The following is a 15,861-nucleotide window of genomic DNA, read 5'->3' as shown; positions in this document are numbered from 1 at the left end:
CCCTGTGCCCAGTCATGTCTCAGTACTTGCAGTGTCTGTAGGTGCAGAAGTCCACAGCAAGGTCCTGGCAAAGTCCTCCAAAGGAGACCTCAGCTGCCAGGACACTGGCACGAGCTGGCAGGCTGTGAAAGGCCTAGCATGGGCAGGAGAGTGGGAGCCCTGTGTGGGAGCCCCTGTGTGGGAGCCCCTGCATGGGAGCAGTTTCAGCAGCCCTGCCTGGCTGGGGATCACTGAGCACTGCCAGCTGGTGAAGTGCTTCATAAACACCCAGCACCTGAGTGAGAAGCTGCATGGTGGGGCTCCAGTTGCTCTCTCCTCCCAAGCCCCAGTCCCAGTATGCCCTTGATAATTTCTTTCAGGCTTTGGGTCAATTTCCTTTAACACTGGAGATGCACCCACCAGGGGTTTGCACTCTGCTCATCATGACCACACTAGCTACCAAATCTGAACACTGTGTGCTGCTGTAGAGGATCTGAAGGTTATTAGGTCACCACCTTTCCAGGTGCCAGGCCAGTGGTACAGGAGATCATTTCTCTCATGCCCAGTCAGAGCACATTTCTCCCCAGTAGTCAGAGGTTCATCACTTTGCAGGATTCCTGCAGTGATGACACCCACATGGTACTTCTGACCAAGGCCAGGAGAACAAAGAGCTGCTCTCTTAGAGGCAACCCCACCAACATGGATTCTAACCCCCAGAGCAGCATTCCTCTGCCCTGTCTGCTCATATAAGGGCTGGAGGGCCCATCACAGCCACCAGTTCTGGAAAAAAAACCCTAGTGTGACCTCCTGGGGAACTGCACTGTGAACCTCTAGCAGGTCAGCTAAGCCTCCAAGCAAGTCCTGGAGAGGTTGCCTAAGAAATACCAGCAGCACCAGCACCACGTGGTGGCCCATCAGAATTTCATGCAAGCTCATTGTCAGAGCACTGTCAACGTTAGAGAAAAGCAGGCTGAGCTTCTGGATGTATGCAACTCCCTGAAAGGAGATTGGAGCCAAGAGGTGGTTGGTCTCTTCTCCTGAGGAACAAGTGATAGGACAAGAGGAAATGGCCTCAAGTTGTCCCAGGGGAGGTTTTGTCAGATATTAGAAGAAAATTCTAGACTGAAAGGTTCTCAAAGACTGGCACAGGCTCCCCAGGGAGGTGTTTGAATCCCCCCGTCACTGGAGGTTGTTTCAAAGTGGTAGAAATGTGGTGCTAGGAGACATGGTTTAGCACCAGCCTTGGTGGTTAGACAGTGGTTGGACTCAATGATCTTAAAGGTAATTTCTAGCCAAAATGCTTCTATGATTCTGATTCTAACCAGCCTTTTTCCACTGGAAACCTTTTCCCAAGTGGGGATTACTGAGTGAATAACATCCCACCACCCCCAGAGATGCCATCACTTCTCCATTCCTGGTTCTGTAAGAGGCATTGTCCAGGTAAATGAGCGCTCGGATCTGGGTAGGGAGAAAAAGATGAAGCTGTCTTTGTGAGGGTGAAGTTAAGTGGTGTTGGCATGTATCTGTGTACAGATGTATCAATAGCTGCATGGCCACGTATGTCTGTCTCTCTGTGTGTCCTACAGCCAAGTCTGCCCTTCACTCAGGGAGGCACGATGGGGGGCACAGGGCTGCACGCACACGTGTATGCATTTGTAAGAGTTCCTTCCTCCCCCCCAGTTCCTACTCCAGGACACAAGGCAGCAGACAAAAGGGGGTCCATGAGAAATCCCAAATAGATACAAGGAGATACCTGAAGTCAGTTGGACACATTCCTCAACCTCCTGGTCTAATGGGATCAGCTTTGAGCAGGTGTTGGACCAGAGACCTCCCAAGGTCCCTGCCCATCTGTACAGCTCTGTCATGTCAGTGTTTTTCTTTACTGCCCAATTTTTCATTGCTGCTCTCCTCCTCCCACCACAGTGTAAACGCTGCAGCACCCATAGCTCCAGCTCAGGGGACACCCTCTGCCCCAGCAGCTCTCATTTGGGGAGTGCTGCAGTCACTCTGGCACCATGGGCAGTACCATCACTCCATGCTGTGTGGGAGGCACCAAGCCTCGCTGCGCTGCGCAGGGCTCACAGGGGAGCTCTGCTCTGCTCTTCTCTGCATAGCACAGCTTGCTCGCTGCTGCTCCTCTGCAGCTCTCCCCAGCCTGCTGGTGACAGCAGCCAGTCTGCCACTTCCAGCAACTCCAGCTCGAGCTGCACCAAGCTGCAGCACTCGCAGCTGTAGTGACACGGCTGGATGTATGTTGTTTTGTGCACTGGCTCTGGGACTGAGCTAACCCAACAGCAGAGAGAGCCAAACCCAAATGGCTGCTGGGCAGCTGAACCAGGGTGCAGCCAGAGCAGGGGTGCTGACACCCAGAGATCGGGGTGAGGGGTGGGGGGCAGGCAGTGGCATGAGAAGTGAGGCCTGAAGGACACAATAACTGCTGCTGTCACTCAGGCAGGATACAACAATCCAGTGTCAGCTAGAGATGCCAAGGGAGAATAAGAGGGCATCTTGGACCTTGAATTGAATTTAACTCCTTCCAGGGTCACTGCCCCAGCTCTGAGTGCTCTGTTTAATCTCCTACAGCTGGCCCATGCTGGGCTGCAGTGGCATAGACCCCTCATGTGGACACATTTATAGTGACAGAGCACCGCTTACAGCTGCACAATGGCTTTATCCTGCTTCCTCCCACCTCCCCGAGATGTGCCTGCACCAGTCCACGTGCAGGAGTTAGTGCTGCAGGTGACACATTGTCCCCGTTCACAGCCATGTCATATAGGCAAGTTTCCATCTCTGCTCAGACCAACCCAGACCGAAGAAGGCAGAAGCAGGGAATACCTCAGCTGCAGGTCCTCAGGTTCTAACATGTCCTGAGGGGGCAGCAGCCAGAGGACGTTTACCTCCCCTGATCCAGAGTGAATGCCAGCAGACGTTGCTACCTGAGCAGGCCAAGCCCACAATGGGGATGCTGTGAGGAGATTCAGGCCAGGTAGTTCCTGAAGATGCTTTTCCCTTTCCAGATGGGTAGCACAGGAGACAGAGGTGACAGCTGTCCTACCATGGATGCAGGAAGCTGGCCATGCTCAGAAATCCTGGTGATGAAATGATCCTGCAGAATTGTCTCAGGACCTGCAGGAAAGAAGCACCCACCTGGAACATCCAGGAGCACAGCTTTTTCCTAACGGTTGCTCTGCTCTCAGCTGTGGCTGTCCCGGCACAGGATGACAAGAGGCAGCAGCCAATGGGCAGGGAGAGCACATCAGCCCTGCCAGTGCCCTGAGGCTACAGGGTTCTGCCGGTGGACTCAGCTGCATAGGCTGAGCATGGGCTTCACTCTCCAGATCAGCAGAATGCACCTGCCAAAGAGGGAAGGGTCATGGAGAGGTAGCATGGAGATGGGCCAGCCCTTGCTGTGGCATCAGGCAGGGCTATCAGTGATGTGCCCACTCTTAGAAGCTGTGTCTTCCAGGAAAAGGTGTCAACGGCTAAGGGGGCCCTGTGCGACTCCCTATCAAACCTTGAAGCAACTAGTGTTCCAGCAGCACCACATCCCACACTCTTGGAGAGAGCTTTCTCCATGCCCAGGAATCTCTGGTGGAATTGCAATGGGTATTGCTACTGCAGCACAGCTCTGTAAGCCCCCTTGCCACAAGGGCTTGGGTTGCTGACATTCTTTAAACCAGCCACAGGAGCTTTCATGGCTGGACACCCAGTTAGCAGTGGGATCTCATGGCCCTCTGTATGTATGACTCAGGATTGTGCAAGCAGCTGTGCCCTGTGTGAAACTGTATTTTCATCAGGTTTTGGGGCTCGGCTCAGTCATCTGAGCTACCCGCTAGCTTCAGAAACAGCATCTCTTGCACTCCAGAGCAGATTGTTTCATTCTGGATGGCCTAGATGTGTGAGCCTCTGCTGAGGGTGCCCGAACACCCCTCACCACCCCCCTTTCCCTGCATTAACAAGACTGGGCAGCTGTTGCAGGATGGGGCAAAGAGGACAGTGTCAGTGCCAGCAGCACCTGGCCCACCCTGGCTGTGCTTGCTGCTGTGGAGCTCAGCGGCATGGTCAGAGAGCAGCAGCTGGTACTGGTGAGACAGACTGAGGTTTCCAAAGGAGGACAAGACCCTTACCATACCCTCAGCCCAGCTGTGGGGCTGGCAGCTCTGGCAGCAGCACTGCCCCAGTGTTTAGTGGCAGTGAGGCCCCTGAGCTGTAGAAGGCTTTCTCTGCCTATTCCCTATGGGCAAATGGGGTCTTCTCGGGGCTGAAGAGGGTGAAAGGCTTCCAGGCAGGATTCTTCCAGCAGGCTCTGCATCACTGGGTCTCAGAGATGTTGGTGGCATGCAGGGCTGACTACTCATAGAATTGATACGGGGCAGCGCTGGGGACAGCAGGCAGGGGCCAGGGGGCCTGCGGGCCCAGATAGCTCCTCAGCACAAGACTAGCAGCGGCCGGGTCCTGGCATGGGTGCCATGGTATGGGCAAGGATTTGCTTTCAGGGAAGGTGCCAAGTGCATCGGGCAGAGCAAATCCCGGTGAGGATCGCACATACCCCGTGGATGCAGTACCAGCTGTCCTGGGCAGGGCAGGGGACGCAGCCGCACCGGGAGGCCGGGGGCAGCGCACCGGTCCCTCCCCTCTCGTGGAGAGGGGCAAGCACTGGGCAGGCTGTGGCGGCAGGGCCGCGGGCAGTCCTGCCCAGGTCCCGCCCCAGCTCCGGCTCCGGTCGGCGCACCAGCCGGCCGGAGGGAGGGCAGACTCGGAGGTTGCTCCCAGGCGCTTTTCACCGCCTCCCTTTCTCCGCTCCACACCGTGTCCCGACACGACACAGGACCGGCTTCGATGGAGCCCTCAAGGCTACCGCTGCTCCGTGCGCAGCCGGGGTCCCGGTACCGGCAGCAGGGCGGGCAAGCCCCAGAGCCTCCTGCTCTTGGGGTCGGTGCCGCAACCCGCGGCCCCGTCTCCGCCCCTGTCCTTGTCCCTCGCACGGCCGGGGGCCGCTGTGGCTGATGCCGCTTTCTCCATAGAAAATAATTTATTGAAATCACAGCGATGTACGCGCGGCCGCCCCCGGGCAGCGCGGCTCCAGCCCCGGCCCCGCTCCCACCCCGGCCCGGCCCGGCGCGGCTGGCGACCGGGGCCCGCGGGGGCCAGGCGGCCCGCGCTCCCCGCGGCACGGACAGACGGACACGCTGCCGTATGTACAGAGTTTACACGGAATAAATAAGGGACATGTACAGAGGAGTGCGAGCGGGCGGCCACCGCCACCCCGGGTCCCCCGCCCCTGGGTCCGAGAGCCCCGATGGCGCTCAGGGCCGGGCGCCCTGCTCGATCTGCTGGTGCTGGCTGCGCACGGCGAAGCGGTTGACGTGCACCGGGATGGGCACCACGATCTTGGGGTTGCGGACGGGCTCTCCCGAGCGGTTGCTGACGTTGCCCGCCTTGATGCGTTTCCACTTGGCGCGGCGGTTCTGGAACCAGATCTTGACCTGCACCTCGCTCAGCTTCAGGGCGTGCGCGATCTGCGAGCGCTCGGTCAGGCTCAGGTACTTCTTGCAGTGGAACTCCTTCTCTAGCTCCAGCAGCTGCTCGCTGGTGAAGGCCGTGCGGCGGCGGCGACTCTTGCCAGCTCCGGAGCCCGGCGGGGCCTGCTCAGCCGCGGGCCCGCCCTTGCCCTTCGCCTTGGAACCTGCAGCGGCGGCCGCCCCGTCCAAGAAAGGCTCCTCCTCGCTGTCGCCTGCCGAGCTCTCCTCCTCCCGCTCGCTGCACGGCGTGGCCGACGACTTCACCTCCAGCTTCTCCTCGTCCGAGCTGTACGCCTTGCCGTCTGCGGGGCACATAGCGTCAGCGCCCGCCGGCACGGCCCTCCGCCCCTTCCCTCCCTCCGAGCCCTCCCGCCGGGCCCTCCCGGAGCCCCCCCGGCGGCTCCTCCCACGCTGCCGCCCGCGGAAGAAGCCGCTTCTCCAGCCCCCCACTGCAGCCCTCGACCCCGCAACAGTTCTGCTCCGCACTGCCCGCAGCCTGGCCGGCTCCCTAGGGCAACAGCCGCGGGCACCTCGGAGTTGGGGCACTCCAGCAGCCGCCACTGCCCCCATCCCACCCCCCGGCCGTAGCAGCACCACTGCCTCATCCCAGCAGGGCACCCCGCAGTCCTGCCAGGGCTTGTCCAGACCTCCACATCCAGAAAGAAAGTCTGGGCCTTGCACCCCACTCAGCCCTCCCTGGCCCATCCCACTGCATCAGACCAGCGATGCTGTTCACCAGAAAGAAGGAGGTGAAGGACCATCCTGGAAGCAGCAACCAGGGCTGGTTCCAGACCAGCAAACTTCCAGTAACAAGGAGTGTGCTGCTGCCAACAGACCCTCCCCAACCCCAGGATACACTACAGCAGAGCTGGGAACAAAGTGCTCCAGCAGCTGATGTTCAAAGCTTTGCTCCCCTCAACAGCCTGTGCAGAGGGGCAAGCTAGAGCCTGCCAACATCACCGAACAGGAGCTGATCCCAAGCCACCCAGAGAGGAAGCAGAGCTTGTTACTGCAGACATCTCTGTAACTTTACCTGCAAGAATATCGATGAGTATAGGAATACAAATCTCCTTCTTCCAGCCTCTTGGGTCCCAAACTGCTGCCTGAACACTCAAACAGCCAGGGAGCAAGAGAGGACATGGGTGGGAGACAGCAGGGAAGAAAAATCCAGTCACTTCCTTGGCAGAAGGCCTCAAACAAAAGTCTTATAGGAAATCAAGTAAGAAGATGCTCCTTGCCATAACCAGGAATCATAGAGGGAGAGGACCCACAGCTATGCACAGACAGGTGAAAAAGTTATGCTGAGACTAGAAGAGAGCAGCAAGCTCTCCAGGCCTGACCCTGCTGGAAGGACCTGATCCTCAAGTACTGCCCCTATCAGTATAATCCCATGTGCAGAAGGAGAAGCAGTAACTGTCTAAGCTTCTAAGCAGTGTCCAGGTACTGGCAAATGAACCCTGAGACTTTGGACACCTCACCTCCGTGGGAAAGGAAGAGCCCTCAGATGCCTGAATGTGCAGGGCTGCAAATACACAAGCAGCAACTGCAAGAGACTGTTATGAGCCCAGGAGACGTTGTTAGGAGTCTGATTGCTATGGAGCTCCTACATCCCTTGCTAGTTCTGCAGCAAGTCTGTGGCTTACTGAAAGTGGGTGGATAGCTTTGGAGATCTGGACTCATGTCCCTGCTCCTCCCGCTTTGTATAGTGGGGGGGAAAACCCAACACCTTTATTTCTATTCTGATGTAGAAGAATAGACAGCAACCTCCTTCTTCAGGGACAGAGGGAGAAGTCTACCATATGCATAGGGGCTATAGGAAAGACCCTGAAAATTAATTTGTGCTTGAGAGGCTGAGGATTAGCAGCAGGTGGCATGGAGCACTTCAGCTCCAATATACAGCCTCATGCAGGCACTCGCTGAAGAAAAGGAGAGCTTTCATTTCTATGTTCCATCTCTGCCTGCTTGAGTTCAAGGCTGGACAAGGTAAGAGAGCTCTTATGAGGATGCCGGTGTCTTTACCAAGAGCACTCCTAGGTCCAGCTCCAACCTTCCCTGGTGACAGAGGACAGCATCCCAGCAACCACGCAATCAAACCATCATCATCAGGCAGTTTGCTCTTGTAGGCCCAGGCTGTGCCCAAAGAGACTGGAGAAAAGCTGAGCTACCAACCACAACATGTTATGCTGTAAAGTAGCTACTAGCTCTGGTGCACTTGTCTTAACCAGACCGTGGGTTTTAAAGGTCTCTAGCAGACTAATGTTTCTTATGAAATGAGCTTGCAGTAAGGAACTCAGAGCTATCTGATCAGAGAGCCAAAGCCAGGAGTTTTCACAGAGAAAAATCAGTCTGTTAGTCATCTACTAGGTTCCCATCAAGGAAGTGATGGAGCAGAGGAACCCGTCCCTGTGGTGGGAGGGTATATTGAGGCTATCAAGGCCTTGGAGCAGGAAGTGAAGCTATCATGAAACAAAGCATTGTGACCTGAAAAATCAACAAGGCAGTATTGGAAGGATTGACCCATTGCTTCCTTTTCACAAAGTCCCAGTTGTTCGTTGATCTTAGGAAAGACATGGACCTATCAGAAGAGGTCCAGAGGAAGCCACAAAAATGGCGAGAGGGCTGGAACACCTCTCCTATGGGGACAGGCTGAGAGAGTTGGAGTTGTTCAGTCTGGGGAAGAGAAGGTTCTGAGGAGACCTTATTGTGGCCTTTCAGTGATTAGAAGGACCAATAAGAAAGCTGGGGACAGACTTTTTAGCAGGGCCTGTTGTGACAGAACAAGGGGTGATGGTTTGGACAAAAAGAGAGAGATTCAGACTTAAGAGAAGGAAGGAATTTTTTATGCTGAGGGTGGTGAGACCCTGTCCCAGGTTGCCCAGAGAGGTGGGAGATGCCCCATGCCTGGAACCATCCCATGTTTGGGACTCTGAGCAACCTGCTCTAGTTGCAGATATCCCTGGTGACTGTAGGGCCATAGGACTGGATGACCTTTAAAAGTCCCTTCCAGCCCAAGACATTCTAGGATTATAGACATGGTAAGCATGGTGAGGAATGTTTGTTGCCACAAGTGACAAAGTTATACAAGACCAGGGGGACCTGAATCAAGAATGTGTGTTGTGACAGCCAGAAGAGCCCCGTCTTGATAGGCTCACAAGCTCTTTGTCATGTTCATAGGGAACAACACAAAACGTCACCCTGTCCCTGACCGAAAGTGCAGTTACTACCTCAAACCAAGAGAGGATCTCAGACCACTGCCTGGATATTATGGAGCCCTCCACAGCTCGGGAACAAACACACTCTCAGTAGAGGTGTGGAGAGCTGGTGGCAGTTGAGTAACTTTATCCTGAGGCCTATACTCTTTGTTGCAGTGGTAATAACAAACCAGACCCCAAGCTTTGCTGCTTACCACCAATCTCCCAACGTGCCTCTCACCTCACACCTCTCAAGAGGTGTGACCACAGGTGGAGAAATTTGGAGACAGAGTAGATGCAGAGAGAGGCCTTAAACCAGAGAATTGACTCACTTGGCTGATCCAAGAAGCAGCTGATCTTGTCTCCATAGACAACTGCAGAGTGGAGAGACTAATGAAGCCCAGGGACAGAAACAGTCACTTTAGTGTGTAAGTCACTTGATGTCAGCAGAACAGACAAAAGGAGGCATTTGTTCTTCACATGGTTCTTCTGCAGGTACGAGATCTGTGGAACACCTTGCCTCTGGATGTGGCTGATGCCACATTTCTCCCTCCTTTTTGGTGGACTCCAAGGGAGATGAAAGAAGGTCACAGAAAAGCAATAAAGCAATTGGACAAATGTTACTATACACACAGAAACAGCATCTGGCACAGGAAGCCCCTGAAGTGCAGGTGGGTGGAAGCTAGGGATGTGTCTTTAAGAAGTACTGCACAGGTTGTGTTCTTTTACTCTTCCCTGAACAATTGCTTTGGCCAGGGCCACAGACATGATGCTAGCATGAGCTGCATTATAGCTAGTTTTTGATGCCTCCTCTCTTTCTCTTCTGTATCTGTAGAAAAAGCCCATGGGAACCATCCTGGCTTTCATGTGAGATGGTTGGTAAAACAAACCTTATTGTCCATTTCTAGGGCCTTGGCTGGTACAGTCAGGAGAAATATTAGGCAAAGAAGAAGGTAGGCACATTCCCAAATCCTTTTGGATATGGACAGAGCAGCCCATGGAGTCAGCTCCACAGGGGAACACACTTGTGCAGAAGGACAGGCATCTTTCACGGCTCCGGAGCAGACACAGTGGTAAGAGAGTGTGGTGAGTGAACAGCTGTGGCAGGACCTATCTCCTGCCAGCATATGAGCGTGTTACAGCAGGGCAAGCCTTGGAGACACGGCTTCTTAGTATCAGAAATGGCCACTGTCTGGGACAGGTCATCTGAGTCCCTTGGGAGGACAGAACATGTTTGGCTTAGCTATGGAGGAGCTGTGGAGGGAGATCTGGCTTTGATCAGGGCAGTTCTGTCCCTGAGGAGACTGTCACCCCAGAGGTGAGGTTCTACTGGGCTTTTGACTCAGCAGAGCTACCTGACAACACCAAAGCCCCAGTAACCTATAAAGGCAATGGGGGAGGCAAAACACCCTGTTTGTCCTGCTGAGGTACGAGGTTCAAGAGGTACCTGAGAGAGGAAAACAGTGTTCTGAAGGAAGGACGAGGCAGGGCAAGGAAAAGCCCCGGGCTCACCTAGGAGAGACTAAAGGGAAGATGGAGAATGTGCCGTCAAGCACTGCAAGAAGCAGCCGAGACTTCTCAGCACACATCCGTGCCTGGAAACCTGCGAGACAAAGGTGGATCTCAAGGGTGACCGGGAGAGACAGCTCTCAGGACAGGCCACGCCGGAGCAAGCCAGCAGCGGGGCTGTCTCAGTCTCGCCACAGAGGGGACACCTGGAGCTGCAGGACCCGAGGTGGCCGAGAGTGAGAGCTGGATCCAGCCGAGCAACAAGTCCTGAGGCGGCACACGCGTGGAGGGGCCGCGGCTCACAAAGGCGGGAACACCACCACAGCAGCGGGAGCCGCCCCGGCCAGCACCGAGCGGGCTCTCAGGATCGGGGCTGCCGCCTGCCCGCGCCGTCGGACTCAGCCGGTGCCGAGACCACGAGCACAGCGGCGGACTCAGACCAAGAGGTGCGAGGCTCCGAGCGGGCAGCGTGGCAGCCGCCGGGGCACGGGACCTGCCGCCGCTGCGCGGGCTCGGAGAGCCAGTAGCCGCAGCAGGGCGACACCGGGAGGGCGGCGAAGTCCGGCCCGGGGTGGTCTGCAGGAAAGCGAGGGAACCCCGAGCCCCCAGCCCCGCGGTACGCCCGGGAAGCGGTATCGTGCCGGGGAAGGGGCGCAGTCCTGCGCCGCGTCTGCATCGAACGGGAGTGGGACCGGGAAAGGGACCGGGAGGGCTGAGCGCCGTGCTGCGGCCCGGGCCGCTCAGCCCTCTGCTGCTCTCAGACTCGCTCACCCCGGGCTGGATGCCAGGACCTCGGAGAGCTCCGCGCCGCCGAGCCCTCCTCGGCTCCGGGAGCCCCCGTGCCCCACCGAGGGGCCGCCCCGACCGCGGTCACACCGCGGCCTGAGCCCCGGCGAGCGGAGTTTGTCTCTGCGAAAGTTGCGGGCACTGCGGAACCGGCCCGGAACAGAGGACAGCCGGCCCGGTCCTCCCAGCTCGGCCCGACGGGACGGACCGGGAGCGACAGCCGCGAGCAGGTCTCACCGCCACAGCGCATCGTGCCTCGGTCCCCGGATCCTGTCCTGGCGAGCCCGCGACCCGTGGTGCAGCCCGCCAGCCCGCAGCCGCCGGTAAGAACCCAGACTGGGGCTGCGGGAGTCCCGGGCGAGACGAACAAACGCTCGCCGTAGGTGCTATACTGTGTACCGGGCGGGCTGGCCGGCGCCGCTCTTACCTGCCAGGCCGGGGAAGGGGTCCGGGAAGTGCAGCGGCGGCTCAGGCGGCCCCTTGTCGCGCCCCGGAGGAAGCTCCTCAGGCTCCAGCCCCTCGGTGCCCCGCCGGCAGCCGGCGTCGGGGTTCGTGCGCGGCGGGGGCAGCTCCTGCGGCGGGTAGAAGCCGTCGGGGGGCTCGGAGAAGCTGGGCAGGGCGGTGGTAAGAGCCACCATGGAGGGCACGGCCTGGCCCAGGCTGGCGCAGAAGGTGTTGGTGAGGCGGCCGGCGAAGGAGGCGAGCGGGGCCAGCGGCGGCAGCCCCGACTGCAGCGGCGCGTGGGACAGCGCCTGCGGCAGCACCAGCGGACGGTACGGCATGAACATGGGGTACCCGGTGTAAAGCAGGTGCCCGGAGCGCGGTGGCGGCGTCCCAATGAGCGAGTCGATGGAGAAGGCGGTCCCCTGGCCGCTGGGTCTCTGCATGGCGAGCGGGCGCCGCCGGCTCAGCCGGCACCAACTTTCCGGCGAGCTCGGGCCGCCGCCAACTCCCCGGGCCCCGCCGTGGCCCCGGCCCACGCCCGCCGCCTCCCGTGGGCTTCGGCGCCCAGCGAGAGCTGCCGCCCGCCCGCTCGCTGGCTCGGCGCGGCGGAGTGGAGCCGCGCTCGGAGCCGCCCGCTCGCCCGCCCCGCCGCGGGGGGGCCGGGCCGGGCCGGGCGGGGAGGGGAGGGCCGGGCGGGGAGGCGGGCGGGGGTGTCGCCCTCTGCTCTCATCCATCTTCCGCACATCACGGTCGAGTTCCTCCTTCAGCGCCCGCTCCGCCGGGGCTCGGCGCCCCGCTCCCCCCGGCGCTGCCGGCCCCTGGGAAGGCGCCTCCCCCTCCCGCCTCATCAGCTGTTATTAATGGTGATTGATGATTAGCAATTATGGGGCCAGCACAAGGGTTCTTTTGTGGGGACGGGACGGGGCCGCGCTGCTCGGCACATCCTTTCTCGGGCCATCCCTGAGCCCGGGACAACAGACGGGGCGAGCCGGGATCGTTCCGCCCCAGTCCCGCCGCCTCCCGGAGTCCGCCCGCGCTGACGCCCCTGAAGGCCGAGCCGGCCTTACCGTGCTGTCCCAGCAGACCGCCGGGCTCCGTCCCTGGAGCGGGGGTGGTGGTCCGGGAAGGGTCCGGCCTGCCCCTTTTCAGGTCCTGGAGCTTTGCGGCGGGCAGGGAGTGGGGTCGGGCTCGGACGCGGGGCAGTTCGGACGCGGGGCTGCTCGGAGACGTTCTCGGGACGGAGTGGGAATGGCGGGTTGGAGCCTGAGCGGGGAATGAGTCTCCCCCGGCCCTGCCTCTCTGCTCCCGTCGGGCAGGACCCGGCCCGCCGGTCGCAGTCCCGGCTGAGCGGGGCCGCAGCCCGGAGCCCGCCTGTTCGGGGACTGCCCACGGCGGCGGGGAGCGCCTGCTCGATAGGCTGAGCCCACCCGGACCCGTCCGCCGAGAGGTCCCCCGGCCACAGCCGGCGTCTTGCTGACCACGGCCCGGATTCACCGCCCGCCCGCCATGCGCTGCAGCCGCACAAAGCCCCGGGCTTGTCGCTCCACACCCGCCGTGTGCCAGACTCGTTCCCTGACCCGAGCCGGGCCCTGCTGCACCTCACTCGATCAACGGAGCGAGCGGGCCCGGCGCAGGCTGTGTTCCCTTCCCGCTTCGTGTCCCGGGGAGCACACTGGGGAGTCCCCATGCTAGCGCACAGCATTTCCTGCCCCAGCTCGGCACTGGCCGTGCCGCCTGTCTGCAGGGACAGGGGAGCTCCCCGGGCCTGCCATGTGCCAAACGGCGAGCAAAGGAGAGCCCTGCCTCAGGAGGGCAGCGGGATAGCCACAGAAAGCACTCAGGGGCTGAGAAATGCCAGAGATGCAGTCGTGTCTAGCTGACTGACGGTGTTTGCAGTGGTGCAGGCACACACCAGGCTTCCAGCTCTCTCCTGGAGATAGTCCTCACGACCCCCACACTTTCCTGCCAGCACTCATCCCTGGACTAGGGAAGAAGTACCTCTGGCTGCCAGCTACCCAGGCTCCCGCTGGCGTCAATGTTAATGTGAATGCACAGATTTCTCCACCCCCCTTCCTATCCTATCCCCAAAGAGGTCTGGGGCAACACTTTGCTGTAGCCTTGAACTGTGTTTTGTGTGGGACATGCTAGTCCAGCCATAGAGATGGACACGAATCCTGCATGGAGCAAGGAAATGAGGCCAAATGGGCCCAGCAGGCCAATGTTGTGTGGTACTCAGCCTTCCTCCACCAGACAGGCTCAGTCTGAATCCCCAGGGTCCAGCTGTGACACCAGCACAAGGGCCTGCACAGAGCCTCCTCTTTCTTTCTCGCCTTTTGTGCCTGTCCCTGTGGCACATCCTTGCAGTCTCAAGGAAACTTCTCCCCATGGTGAGAGCTGCCCTGCCTTACCCCTAGCCAGGAAAACAGAGGTGTGGAGACCTCATGTTAAAATAATCATCTGAACTCAAATATTGAATCATAAAATTGACTCTCAGAAAGAGAGATCCCTCCCACCACTCTGATGCAGACACCTCCTGCTAACTGATCACTAAGAAGAGATGTACACATTTGCTGGGCATGGGCCATATAGACCCTGGTCTGGGGTGAGGGCCCAGATGCCAGGCTGGGTTAGGAGGCTGGCAGTGACTAGCATCTGGATGAATCCCACCTTAGGAATCAGTTGTGACATGGTGAGGGGCAGGCTCAGGTTCTGCAGGTCAGCATCCCTGCTCTATCTCTCCTTGCCTTAGCTCTCCTGTCTCTTTTCTGTGTGGGAAAGGAGCCTTCAGGTTGGAGTAATTTTCACACACACAGCTTGGGCTTGTTCCACTGCTACCAAAGCACACCAGACTATGCAGGAAATGAAAGCATAGCCATGTGTAAGGCACTGGACCTCAAGACCTGTTCTCAGAAGGGTTCCAGTCAAGGCTACACAAGCAGCTTCCTAACTCCTGAGCAACTTGACCACCTGTTCAATGAACTTTTTCTATGTAACATTCAACCTCACACCCTCTTACAAGTTAGCAAGATATTTGAGAGCAAGGGGAAACTGTGATCTTCAGGGACCTTGCCAGGGAAACTGAGAAAGCTGGGGATGAACTACAGCTCCTGCAAGGAAGGACTGCCTGTGTCCAAAGCAGCAGGTCTTTCCCGAGGCTTCTGTTCTGACGTCTGCAAATCAGTAGCTTGCACCCTGCAAGTCCCCACATATGTCTCCAAGGTTCTGGTTGCTTGATGACACACTTGCTTTACCCACAGCCCCTGTATCTCCTCAAATCCTGAATCTCAGTTCAGTGCCAGGAGCAGCCAGGGCAGGTTGCTCCATAAGGAAAAGAGCTGCAGCAGGGCAGCAGCTTCACTGCAAGGGTGTAGTCCCACAGGACTGAGGGAAGGTGAGCAGAGCAGATCTAGTTACAGTAATTAGTCCAGTGATTACCCAGCAAGTCCCATTCTCTGAGTGGTGAGGCAAATCCAAGGCCAAGCCAAAGAGTCAAATCAGTGGGTTGGGATCAGAGAGGTACAAGATCAGAAGTACCTCCAGCTGAAGTCAAGCAGAAACTAAGAGTGACAGCCTGAGCTCAAAAGCAGCTCCTCAGGCAAAGAGGGGCAGGGTCTTGCTGAAGTCCGCCACAGACAGACAGCTGCACTATCTAATGTGGTTCTGACCTCAGAGAGCCAAAACCTCAGGAAGACTGGGCCCTGACAATTTACTCCACTCTGATTTACTTCGGCTCATGGGACTTTGATGTAAAGGTAGAAAGTCATTTACCAAACTGTAAAGCAAAGATCTGGAAAAGAAAGAGTTGAAGGACTGGGGGAAAAAAGGGGAGGATTGGGAAAGAAAGGGCAAGCAAAGCAGAGCAAACACTGTATTATTAGACTCTGTTGTATATATTGAACAAGACATGGATGGAGAGCTCCCATGTCTACATCCTTGCAGGGTGAGCCAGATTGGAAGGGTCAGGATGCAGGCTGCACATGGACTTCACCACATCTTAGGCTTCCAGGGGCTTTCCCAGTTCCTATATCCTGTATCTAATCTTCACCGTTTCTGTATCTAGTGGAAATGCAGTTTCCATGGCTTCCACTTGAGGCTCAGAACTCCACTGTTCAGTTGGCTCCCTGGGCGTTTCTGCCTCCCTGCACGCCTGCTCTGTGGGGAGTCACTTTATCCCCTTTTATTTGGCTCCATCCTCCCTTGCAAGCAGCTGCTGTGTCCCCATAACATGCCTAAAGATGCACCATCCGACACCAGGCACATGAGGAATAGTGACTGCATGTGTAATTTGTGAAGCCCCTGGTCTCTCTGTGCTCTTGGCTGTTGTCCTGAGCGACCTCTCAGGACCTTGCTGGATACATTAGCAGACATTGAGCTAAAAAAGCATTTCAGAAGGAGATCTGACTCTCTGTTCTGGTTTGGGGTTGCTGGGT

At 57.9% G+C, this 15,861-nt stretch overlaps 1 protein-coding gene across 1 annotated transcript; it reads right to left on the bottom strand.

Annotated features, from left to right (window-relative positions):
- Window positions 1-5,285: 5,285 nt before the first annotated feature.
- GBX1 (gastrulation brain homeobox 1) lies at window positions 5,286-12,165 on the bottom strand. Its single transcript, XM_054390169.1, is given in 4 exon segments — window positions 5,286-5,803; window positions 11,415-11,938; window positions 11,940-12,015; window positions 12,018-12,165. Coding segments are annotated over 4 exon segments (1,266 nt in total).
- Window positions 12,166-15,861: the final 3,696 nt, after the last annotated feature.

This window comes from Indicator indicator, chromosome 20, assembly GCF_027791375.1.
Source record: "Indicator indicator isolate 239-I01 chromosome 20, UM_Iind_1.1, whole genome shotgun sequence".
Taxonomy (NCBI): domain Eukaryota; kingdom Metazoa; phylum Chordata; class Aves; order Piciformes; family Indicatoridae; genus Indicator; species Indicator indicator.
This window is presented reverse-complemented; position numbering and strand designations above follow the sequence as displayed.